Source organism: Melospiza georgiana, chromosome 20 (genome assembly GCF_028018845.1).
Source record: "Melospiza georgiana isolate bMelGeo1 chromosome 20, bMelGeo1.pri, whole genome shotgun sequence".
NCBI lineage: Eukaryota > Metazoa > Chordata > Aves > Passeriformes > Passerellidae > Melospiza > Melospiza georgiana.
In genome coordinates this window covers 6867803-6880097 of record NC_080449.1, presented here as the reverse complement: position 1 = coordinate 6880097, position 12295 = coordinate 6867803, and the positions used below count along the sequence as shown (strand labels likewise).

Sequence of the window (12295 nt, the reverse complement as noted above, 5' to 3'; positions counted from 1 at the left end):
CGTATCCAGGTCAGGCACTCTGCCCAGCCCTGGGAGAGCTGGGCCAGAGCAGGAGGCTTTTCTGCTTTTCTCACAGCTAGCTGCAGCACTCAGCTCCAGATGTTTCCTCAGCACAGCACTCAGTGTTCAAAGATCTGCAGCAGAATTTCGTTTTGGGGAGGAAGAAATTCTGCGAGAGCCATTGCGAATTCCTGAGCTGATAAGGCATTCTGCTTTAGAGCTTGAAAAGGAGTCAGAGAGCAGCTCTGGGGAACAAAACCCACTCATCTCTGGGTGTGCTGAGTCCTTGGTCCTGTACCTTGGTCCCACCAATGGAGGACCTTGAACTAAACAATTCATGCAGCTGGGGAGAGGGAAGGGGAGCACAGAAAGCAGCCAAAGCTAATATTCAGCTAATATTCAGCTTGCAAGAAGGAACAGATACTGGAAACAAAATGAGACAGACAGATCTCATTCTCCTGACAGCCATTTGGAAACATCCATCCTCAGCCTTTGCTGATGCCAAACCTTAGCTCAAGGAGGCTGCAAATCACCAGTGTGGAAACCTCCAGCAGGGAATGAGAGAGAAGGAGACCAGAGCTCAACAGAGAGGCTCCTGAAGAAATCATCACTCAGCCACAGGAGCTACAGCAGCCCTTGGAACAACAGGACAGGCAGATTCAAATACAAATAGAAGGAAATTTTAAAGCACTTACTCGAGAACCTCTCTTGCCAGGGGGTCCTGGTAAGCCTGGCAGACCTGGTGGGCCCTAGAAAAACAAAAAAATAAAAACAGTGATTAGTGATGTTCTGTAACAGAATGGTGCTCCTGGCAGTGCTTCACAAAGAGAGAGACCCATAACACAACCATTTGGAGAAGACCTGTGGAGAAGGGCCAATTACAGCATCACAGCCAAAACTTCCTTCAACTTATGCTATTGCTATAAAGGGATAAAAATGCACAGAAACATCTGCAGGAGCACGTATTTCCAGAGAGCAGAGACAGAGCATCCCCATCTTCCTGCTGCAGCCTGCATTCCCAGGATCACAGCTGTGCCTCGTGCTTCCCCTCTCCTGGACCTGTGCTGTGTCCCAGCTTTGGATTTTCCTGCCCTGTGTTAGCACCTTGGCAAGGGAAGCACATTGTGTGTTCTGATCTCTGTCAGATGGACACGTGCAGCTCTTGGTGTTGGAGGTTCCTACATGAGTTACAACAAAATCTGTGATCATGTGCAACCCCAGCACTTCATATTTCAGAGCAGCAGGTTATAAAATGTAATAAAATTGGTGTCAATGTTGGAAATTCTTAAATATGGTTCTGTAGCAAAGGAAAGGTCGGGGCATACACGTCAGAGTAGTGGGGGCTCTTGTAAGACGGAGGAACAACGTGGAGATATCAGGAGCCCAGCTGTGCACTGATCTGAAACAGGTTAGGAAAAAATACTTAACCAACGAGGTTTGAATTTGTCCATCTATTTATTCTTTTATTTTCCAATGGGCTGGAGAATTCAGATTTCTGGAGAGCCATCTGCAACTCCTAATAACTTCTCAAAACTTCTTTTCCCCCAAGCCAAACATGTCTGACAAGAATAACTGCTAATTAAAGAGTCTCCCAGAGGATTTATATTCTGGTAGCTTGCTACAAAAGACAAGTTTCCATTGCATTCAGTGGAGACACATCCAGAGCAGCCAGTGAGGGCTGTTTGGAGGGCAGCCTGAGCTCCTTGCCTGCATGGCAGGAACAGCATTCCACAGGGATGAAGGTGCAGGGCATGGAGCAATGCAGGATGATCCCCATGGCCACATTCTGACTTTGCTCCCTTCCCACTGGACATCCCTGTGGGATCTCCTCCCTGCCAGGCTGGCCCTGCTGCTCAGAGCTGCTCAGGCTGGTGCTGCCATGAGCAGGAGCCAAAAAGCTCAAGATCTTTAGTGTAGCACCCAGGAATCACCAAGGGCATGATTCAGTAAGGAAAAATCAACCCAGGAGATCCCTACCCCAAATCTCATGCCCAGGAAAAGATTTTGGAAAGAGAAAGCTTGCCTCAACCGTACAGGTAACCAATGGATAAATATTCCCCTGATATTACCAACCCTCCCACATATAAACAGCACATTAAGTTGTATAAAAGTCCATTATCTAAAGTCTTATCTGTCTATTTAAACAGCCAAACTTGGCACAGTAGGAAAAAAATTCAATGAAGGCATAAGCAAAACCCAGCGTCTTCTGTGCTATTAATTTATCAGCACAACAAATAAATAGCAACTTTTTATCCCTGCAGTGAAGATAACAAGGAAATGTTTGTTTTAAAGGAGATTACACAGCACAGAAGAGCTGATGTCCCTCAGTGTGACACAGGGATGGATTCTGTCACCACGTGAGCCACAGGTAATGTCCCTCAGTGTGACACAGGGATGGAATTCCGTCACCACATGAGCCCCTGCCTGCCTGCCCTGGACATGTCCCATCTCCACAGTGTGGGACACTTCATCTGACCCCTCTGCCAGCTGCTGGCTAACACAGTATTAGTGCTCTTTGTATTAACAACCCTCATTGATACAGCTGACCCTGATTTTAGCAATATCCCAGTGTTTTAACCTGCCATTGTGCCAGCTCAGGGCCCCGTGCATAATGCAATTATACAGCTGTGCAAATAGACACGTAATTGTAGGGGTTTTTTTAAGCCTCATGTATAATTGTGCTCCAGAATCCCAGATTTTATTAAAAATATCCCCCTGCCATTTTAGTTGGGATGATAACTATCAAACCATGAATCCAGTGCAACTGAGGCAGCAACAGGTTTAATAAGAGTTTATCAGAGATTAATCCAAGTCCTTGATCTCTCCTCCACCAAAACCCATCCCCATTTACACCCTTAGAGGAGGTAAAAGAGGAGATGCAACTGTGTGAGCATGGCATTCCCCCTGTACCAGAATTGAGGTGACCTTTTCCACCTTCCTGCTAACAGCAGCTGCAATTGTAATTGGCTGCTTGAGCAAAAACCTTCTCCAAAGTGTGAGCTGCTCAGAACAGACTGAAACTAACACAAAAATAAGGAGAGAGTTAACACCAGCACTGGAGTGGGAATACAGAGGTAAGAGAAAGGATGGAAAAGCTGGAAAAGCACAGAGCAGACACTGCACAGAGCATCCAACCATCAAACCCTTCCTCTGCTGCTGGATGGGGCCTTTCTGCACAGCTAAGGATATTTCATTGGTTATTTTAGTAGAATTCACAAAGCCTGAAGTGCAGACACCACACAGCTCAGGAGTCCCTGCCATGGTGCTTTGATCTGCCATCCCTCCAGACTCATTTTTTCCTTGCTTGAGGAGTAAGAGGGATAAGGGGAAGGTGGGATGGGTGGTTCAAAGGTGCCAGGCACTACAGTAACTGCAGAAGGAAAGGATGTGACCACTTAAATTGAAGCCAGTGCAGGTGGAAAAGGAGTGGGGCAGGATGGGCACAGGCAGTGCTGAGAAGTGACACCCTGTGAGGCCACTTTGTGTTTATTTGTCACATTTCTCAGTTCCTTGGTGGCTGGCTTGGATGGGAAATGGGCTGTGCCCTCCTGGTGCCTCCTTTCCTCTCTGCCTCTCAATCCCTCCTCTCAGAGAAGTGGCTCAAGCTCAGGGACAAGAGCCCCACATGTCACAACTGGGGAGAGCAATGCTGAAATTCACTCAAGGAAAGTGTGCATCCAGAGGGGAAGGGCTGGGTGAGGGCCCAGCTTCTTACAAATGACGGATGCAGTCAGGAGATGCCCATCAGTGAGCCTGCACACACAGCTCAGGTCACACAGAGCCTTTGGGGACCTCTGCACTGTCCCTTAGGGCACCCCTGGGGAGTTTCAGCAGGAGCAGAGGGCAGTGCTCCAAGGGCAGCAGGATTTCTGCTGCTGGCAGTGGGAAGAGGGTATCAGTGCTCTGTCCTGCCCTCCCATCACAGGGATGGAGCCTCCTGTGGGGAGCTCCTGCCCCTGGCACTGCAGCTCTTGTCTCTCTGGCTCCTTGCCTGCTCCTTCTGCAGAGGGATGCCAGAGAACACCCACCCTGTTATCACACAAAGCAAAGCAGAGATCAAGGGGAAACTCAGCAGCAGCAACAGATTCTCTCTCTCTCTTCTCAAGCCAAACAGCTGAGCTGTTAACCAGCCTGAACAGCTCCTGAAGCAGCTCAGGGCAGCCACAATAAAGTTTAACCCTTCTCAGTTTCCCACGGTAGCATTAGCAATGACGAGCGACCCCACCAAATGATTACAGGATTTATTCTAAGCTGCTGCTGGGAAACTTGCTGCTGCAAAAGGGACTTTTTTTTTTTTTTTTTTTTTAATCTTAGCTCTCTGAGCTTCAAATTGCAAATGGAAAATTAAACATGCTTGTCTGAAAGGAAAATACATGGGACCCTGAGGATAAGGGAAATCTTGCCATTTCCTCTTGCTGTTAATTTATACCTCTGCCTCTCCCACAGTGTGAGCCCCCTCACTGCTTCCTCTGCCCACAGCAGTGCTGCAGGGAGCAAGGTGCCTTCTGAGCTCCAAACTCAGCAAGGCCAAACCTGCTGTTGAATTAGAGCCCACTGAGTACAAGAATTGGTGCTGGAAATTGGGAAATGACTGCTGAATCAACTTGGTCAGATAGCAAAGGATTCCTGTAATGGTTTCCCCAGGGGTGAGTTCTCAGCCTGGCAGCAAAGAGCTGAGATTTCCCAGGAAACTATTACAGCTCATACTCCAGTGCACACTGACAGATGGACAAATTTACTTTAGGGTATTCCCAATGTATTTCTGTCCAGCCGCTGGTGGCACAGTTCTCCTGTGTCCCAGAAAATTCAGTTTCAGAAGTGCAAAATGCTGCTGGGACTAAGGAGAGAAGAGAGAACATTCCTCTTTCTCAGCTGTAGTAAAAGTCAACTTAAAAAGGAGTTCAGAAAACACACCAAAAGCTTCTCGCCACATTGGCACCATGTTCTGAGCAGGGAGTGACATTCCCCCTGCAGATAAAGGACCTGAACTGTTTTCTTCCAAGAAGAAAAGAAATATTCCTACAGGAAAGATGGCCACAGCCACAAACCTACCCTTTAGGCCTCTATGTCTGGGAAGCACCAGCACAGACAAGCACTGGAATTCAAAATTCCCAGCTTAGGAGACGAGGAGGAGAAAACCCCTCATTTTCAACAGCCTGGCAACCTCTCCTCACCTCTCTCATTGCCAGGCTTCAAAAACTGCCTAAAACAAAGCTAGGATTTTAAGGGGGAAAACTCCCAGCACTTTGGTTACTTTCTTCTCCAAGGCAGGCTTATCGTATTAAAATTTGGACATGTCTGGGTTTCAACCAGTGTAAAAACAAAAACCCTCATAATTCTGGCAGGAGCTGGGCTGCTGGTGCAGAGCCAGCCTTGTAACACAATTTCCTCACCAGGCACAGATGTTTGCTCTGGGTCTGTGCAACACCTATCACACAAAGGTCCTTGTCCACAACTGGGCTCCTCACAGGGCAGCAGCACAATGCACAACAAAATATGAGTGTTCCAGCTTGATGAAAGGCACTTTTCTATGGAGACATTTCAGGAACAGGCTCTGCAGGGCACTGCAGTGATCCCAGACCTTGGAAGGCAGCCTGAAAGGCTGGGAAGGAATACAGGGATCACCTACTCTACTACTCACTTTCTATTTTTAAAAATTTATAAAAATACTTGTATATATTTGTACAGTCCTAGATCCTTTGCAGCACATTTATCTCAAACCCACTATCAACTATCTCTCTTCAAAATTAACTTTATTTTACACAAACAGACCTCTCTGATGCTTGGTCATTTGCCTGCAAGATTTCCCTTCTGGGATATTTCCGGTTAAATCACCAAAAAAATTTGATCCAGTTATGTGAGCAAGGATAAAACTTTCCTCATGCATTATACAAAGCATGCAGTCTCTCTTTTTTTATTATTAATATGACTCATTCATTAACAGATATTGAAACACGTTGTGTGTTCCTTAATTTATCACGGGCTGGCAGCTCAAACATCCTTTTCTGGTGTGAGGAGGACTGGAAATAGGCACTTCATATATTTTATCTGTGTTTCCAGTCACCTCTCTCCCCTGCCCACTGATTGAATTGGCTGGGATTGTTTCTTTAGGGAAGGAGCTGTGCTCCAAGACAAACTGCTCGTGCAGAGGATGGCAGCTGGAGCAGTCTAGACTGGGGACCTTGGAAACACATGTGCCTTGCAGAGAGGGAGGGAGAGGGAGCAGCCTGCCAGGCACCCCCACTGCCTCCAGCCTGGCCGTGCAGCTGGAACTGAGCGGGTGAGCCCCCCTGTCCTCTGGCTGGGGTTTTGGGGTGTCCTTCAAAAGCACTCCCTGCTCCTCTTCTGTTACTCAGCACTTCCACAGCCTGCACATTCAGCATCTGGGGTGGTTTTCTTGCTCTAAAGATAACCCTTAGGGCTTGTCAAGAGGCTTGGCTGTAGGGACAGAATTGCAGCTTTGTATAGGAGGAGAAAGATCTGACTTGGGGTACACTGTGCTAGACCCCAACCATGCCAGGGAAGGGGTTTAGCACAGCTTTACCTGGCAGGTGGTGCTGGTGGTAGGGGAGAGGCTACAGCAGCCCCCCAGAATCTCCCTGCCAAACCTGCTGCTGGTCTAGGCAAGCAAATGACACCCCATCCACTGGAGGATTCAAATACCCACCACATCACAGCGCAAGAGTTTGACATGCTCACAACAGATACTATTTTCCAGTAAGAATTTTTGTTTGGAGGGGGGTTTTAGGCTACTTCCAGCCACGTGCTGGGGTCATGCTGCAGGGCCTGGAGCTCTGGAGCAAGGCTGGCTGGGATGCTTTGGGCAGTGGGGATGATCCAGAGGGACTTTTGCCAGCTGCTGAGTCAGTGCTGCGTTACTAACTTCGCACGATATCTGGGTGTTCCTTTTGTTATTCCTCCCCTCCAAAAAACCATAGAGCTGAGATCCCAAATGCTTGTGGTTATTAATGGTTCCCAAGAAGTTTTTCTTTTTTAAGAACATATTGCCCTCCCTCCTCTAGCTGCTAGCAAACCCAATTCTCCTGAAGAATTAATGCTCTGCCTGAGTTGCATGTGGGATACAGTGTCTCCATTTTGCACAGTATCCTAGTGGTCCTTCAAGACAGATTAATACATGGAGGGTGCTGAATTTTATTCCTAAATAAATCCTTTCAGTCCTTTGCTCACACTCCTCTTACCATCAAACCCTTCCTCTATTGTTGGATGGGGCCTTTCTGCACAGCTAAGAATATTTCATTGGTTATTTTAGTAGAATTCACAAAGCCTTAAGGGCCTGAGTCATTAGTACCTCACAACCTCACACCATGGCTGCCATTGGGATGATCAGGATGAACAACAGTCCTTTTTCTCTAGGTGGAAGGGTTCTGTGGCTGCCACTCTGCCCAGAAACCACAGTCAAGGTGGCCCCAACTCTTGCTGAACAGGCAGAAAACAGTTTCCCCCACACCTCCCTCCTCAGGGTGACAATCTTCTTGAAGAGACCTTGTATCAGGCAGCAACTGGGAAAACTAATTAATCACCTTCTCCTTCCCTCTGTGCAGACAGCAGATGACATTCCCAGCCCATTCCCTGGCCTGGCCAGGCTGGGATATCACTGACCTCATCAGGAACGGCAGCACGAGGATGGCGCCAGGTAATTACTCAGGCACAGAACATTTATCAGCACTTTGCCCTCAAACATGCTCATCTGGCCATGGACGTGCTGCATTAATTTCTCAACATGTCATCCCCATTCTGATATTTTTTCCTCTTTCCCTTCCCACGTCAGAGACATCCAAGGAAGCGTGGTACAGAGATCTCTGAGTGACTCACAGGAGCTGCTGAGCTCCGTGTGGCAGCCAGCTCCAGCCAAGCCATAACCTTTCCCTCCCCAAGCCCTGATTTTGTTTCCAGCAGTCAAAGAGAATAAGGCCAGACAGAGCCTCAGAAAGTTCTCCTTTCCCTCGGTTCAGGACTCCAGTTGTTCTCAGACAGGATGGAAAAACCCTGCCATCTCTTCCCTCAGCCCTTCACAGCCTGAATCCATTTCTTTGCTATGATTCACAAGCCTGAGAGAGATTTTCCACTCCAGTTCAATAATAAGCTCTTTACATTGCAGGGGCTTAGAGCTTGGTCACCCTCATGACACTTGAAGAGCAAGGAGGTGGCAGAGGTCAGGATTGTGGTGGGCTTGGAGCAAGCATCCAGATTCACCCCTTAAAGCTAAGTGGTGTTTTAAGGGAAATGCACAGCTGCTGGATTTCTCTTGGAAATACGCCTGAAATGACTCTCCACAAAACACAGAAGCCTGCACAAAGATCAAATTGCTGGAGCTTGTTCTGTCTACTCAGGGATCTAGCAAAACTCCTCCAAGCAGCAAGACTCCATCAGGGATGGGTGCCTGCTGCCCACTCTCAACCCCTGCCCAGGGTCACCTTCACCTCTCCCAGAGAACAAAACACCAACCTGGGAACAAAACACCACCCTGGGTGACTCCATAGCCAAAGAACAGGGACAGAAATCACCACCCAGCTCTGAGATGGGACAGGAGGAAACACAAACTGCTCATCTCCCACTGAGGACCTGGGGAGACCCAACCATTCCACTTTAGGTGTTACTTGCACCAAGGAGCAGCTCTGCAGAGACAAGTGCTGGTCATTCCTTACACCAGCCTCAATATTTCCATTGTAAACTCTTCTTTCACTATTTTAAGAAGTCAGCTATAAAAATTCCCTCTAGGCTGGATCTTGGCAACCAAAGGCTCTGTCTGGGAGAAACTTATTTTACATGTACAACCCCCCTCTCCTATTGACAGTTTGGGCTGGAACACCAAATCCTCCTAAAAGTTGGCCAGTTTAAAGATCATGTTTGCATTCTCAAATTTGGAATAAAAAGAGAAGAACAGCCAGGAGATAATTAGTGGGGCCTGAGTGCTTTCAGCATTACAAAATGTGTGTATGCTTTTATAATGGCCAATATATACAACCTGAAAGGAGTTATTTTTTATGTGGAATGCAGTAGTTAAATTTATAAAGGAAACTTTTTGCATGTTTTAAGTGCAGGCTATGAGAAATAAAAACCAGAACAAAACACCCAAGAAAAACTTATACCATAAAAACAAATGAGACTTTGTTGAAAAAAGTAAATTCTGAAGCCATCTCTGCACTTGCATTTGCTGGAACGGGGCGCTTTTCTAGATTTGTGAATATCAGATACAAAACAAATTAATAACAAGTGCCAAGAAATAGTTAACTTAAAGCATGTTTTCAAGGCATCTGGGTTTTCTATGGAAGATGACCAGAGATAAACCAAGGGTGTGGAAGATAGCGCCAACCTGGTCATTAAAGTTTTAGCCAGCAATTTAAAGGAAAAGAAGGTGGGATTTCTCTTTTTTTTTCCTTTCTTTTAAAAAATCTGATGTAAAGGAGCAACTTAAACCACAAATGTTTCATGGCATCCACCATCACTGAACACTCAGGTTCAAACTGAGATTTATGCTAGAATCGTGATGATCAGGAATGCAGCAGGGCTTGGCTGCCACACTTGGATGAGCTTCACAGAAACCCTTGGAGCTCATGGTCTGCCAGCCCTTGAGCCGAGCTGTGACTGGGAACAGCCACCACGAAGAGCCTGAACCTACCTGAGGTCCTCTCTCTCCTTTCACTCCTGGAAATCCCAGTAAAAATGGAAACGGGGTGGGTCCCAAGGGGTCAAAGATTTGATAGCCATCTGTGGCAGCTGGGGTGGTGAGGTTGGAGGCCCTGGCCCTAGAGCTGGGCCGGGCAGAGCCCAGGGGTGGCTTGGTGAACACCAGAGGGATGGTGCTGGGATCCACTCTCCTGGTGGGGGACGGCTTCTTGGGGGTGGGCCCACGGCTCGGGTTCTGCGGGGTTTGCTTCAGGGTAACCAGGTGGACACTGCTCGTGGTGTTATCAGTCACTCTCCTCAGCGGCTTTGCAGTACTGAGCACTTCAGGGGGCTCAGTGGTTGGTTTTTGGTTGGTCTTCTTTTTGGTCTCTTGCTCAGACTCCTTCCTGCTGGCCGTGACCAGGCTCTGGCTCGTTGGTGGGGCCCTTTTGGCGGTGGGAAGAGGAGTTTTCTCCCTGCGTGTGCTGGGAGTGGGCTGAGACACCCTGAGGGTTGTCCCCACGCCCCGAGGGGACTGGGTGGGTACCTGTGGTTTGGGACTTGACACAACAGGTGGGGCCACCGTGACCTTGGTGGCTTTGGTGGTCAGTCTTGGCCGTGATGGTGGGGTTGACAGCAATGTGGGGATTGTTGTTGTACCTGAACCCCTTGTCTTGAGGGGTGCAGTGACCCTGCCAAACTCCAAGTTTGGGGCAGCAGTGGTCAGGTTTTTCAGACCCTGCAGCAAGGGCTCTGTATGCTGTGGGGTGCTGGGGGAGGCACTGGGATCTCTGGGCAGGAGGGGGATGAGAGGGGGCAGGTTTGGCCGGTAGGTATCTGCTTGCCTGCACTGTTTTTTCAGGTATTTACAGTAATGATGAGCTGCCTTGGCGGAAGGATAAATATCAAACTGGCAGATGGCTCCTTCAAACTGCACGGAGTGCTGGCTTATCTTCCCAAAGAGGAAAGATCCTTGTGGATCCAACACCTCGTCCTTTTTAAAATGCAAATCCGCATGTACTCTGCGCTTCCCACAAGAAGTAAATAAAGTGACAGTCTGGCCACGGATGTTGATGGCCATGTTGTGCCACCGGCCATCGTGGACATTGTAATCAAAATATACAGAGCGCTTGTGGCCCACGTACACGATGATCTTCCCGGGCACAAACTGGACCCCCAGCTGCAGTTTTTTCTTTTTGCTCCTGACAGCAAAGAGGAAGGCGTTGTTGATGCGGTGGGAGCAGAGGCTCAGCACCAGGAGCAGGTCGGAGCTGGAGCCCGCGGGGAGCAGGGCGCTGAGCGGGGCTTCCACACGGGCCCGCTGCGTGAAGATGACCCCTGACTTGAAAGGAATGACTCCTTGAGGAGCTGCACGTGAGGAGGACCATCCACTCGATGGCCTTTTCCCTGACAGGCCCAGTCTTTGAAGAACATCCACATCTGAAAGGGAAGCACAAAGATTATGTGAGGCGCTGGATGGGTGTGGAGGGAAGTCAAACCAATCCGTGCACAAATTTCCAATTACAGGAAATCCCAATTTGCATATCTAATCCCACCCTCTCACATATACAATCCCATAACCAGCATGGAGAACAAACAGCTCTTCTCACATCTCACATTGTGTGAGGAGCAAGCTCAATGTGATTTCCAAGAATTGCCAAAATGCATCAGCTCCATGGTGCATCTGGTGAGTTCTCCTGTCCCACCAGGGACCAGCTCAGATGTTCTGGAGGGAGCTGACCTCACTACGAGGAAATTTCCCACTGAGCACCCCTAGTCCTCTTCCTGGGATTTAATTCTGAGTACTGACCACATAGCTGGAAAGGAATTCGAGCAACAGATTGAGCTGGGATTGCAAAATTTTGTATCCCCAGAGGGCAAGTAACAAAACTTCCAGAGGAAGCAAAAGCCTTGTATCTGTCTCTCTCCAAGCTAGCAAGCAGCAGCTTTTGATCTTTGGAGAGTTTAGGGAAGTGCAGGTGCCTCCCAGCATGAAAAACATTACACCCAGTGAACTACTCAAGGTTCTCAACAGTACTTTTTTTTTTTTTCCCAGCAGATCATCTTACAGCAATGAATTATTTTAATAGCTTGGAACCAGACCTGGTTTGTGAAGAGCTCAGAAATTGGTTAGGGCTGTCACTGAGTAGTGGAGGTGAGATTTGCCTCCTGTATAATGTCACCTAGGAGTCAGGTGCCTTGCTCCAGCCAGGATTGGGATTGATGCCCAGGGGACCTTTCTTCCCCAACTCCAGGAGGAATTTGCAATGGACAGACAAGCAGAACCCCCTGCTCTGCCCCTGAGGTCTATCAGGAGTCATTCACAGCTCAGATTAGCAGGCACCAGCAGCACAAACTGGGGCCAGCTGGCAGCAGCCTCAGCTGAATTATTCAGGAGAAGATGCCGAGGTCTACGTGAGCAAAGCTGCAAAGGTAAATGTGCCCAGACCTGAAAAAGGTCCTTGTTGAGCAGCTAAAGGAGCTCAGCCTAGAGGAAAAGGAGGCTCAGGGGAGAACTTCTCACTCTCTACAACTCCCTGACAGGAGGCTGTAGCCAGGTTCTGCTCCCAGGTAACATGCAATAGGATGAGAGGAAAAGCCCTGAAGTTGTGCTGGGAGTGGAGGGTGTTAGAATAGAGAGTAGGAAAGGCTTCTTTACCAAAAGGTT

At 48.3% G+C, this 12295-nt stretch overlaps 1 protein-coding gene across 4 annotated transcripts in view; it reads right to left on the bottom strand.

The window, feature by feature from the left end:
• Positions 1-12295, bottom strand: part of LOC131091757 (collagen alpha-1(XXVII) chain-like) — a 145106-nt gene that overhangs the window by 120705 nt on the left and 12106 nt on the right. For all 4 annotated transcript variants that reach the window (XM_058037984.1, XM_058037985.1, XM_058037986.1 and 1 more), the window contains exons 3-4: positions 9641-11067; positions 696-749 (exon numbers count right to left, since the gene is read on the bottom strand). In XM_058037984.1, coding sequence (XP_057893967.1) covers positions 696-749; positions 9641-11067 — 1481 coding nt within the window. The remainder of the gene's footprint in view (positions 1-695; positions 750-9640; positions 11068-12295) is intronic.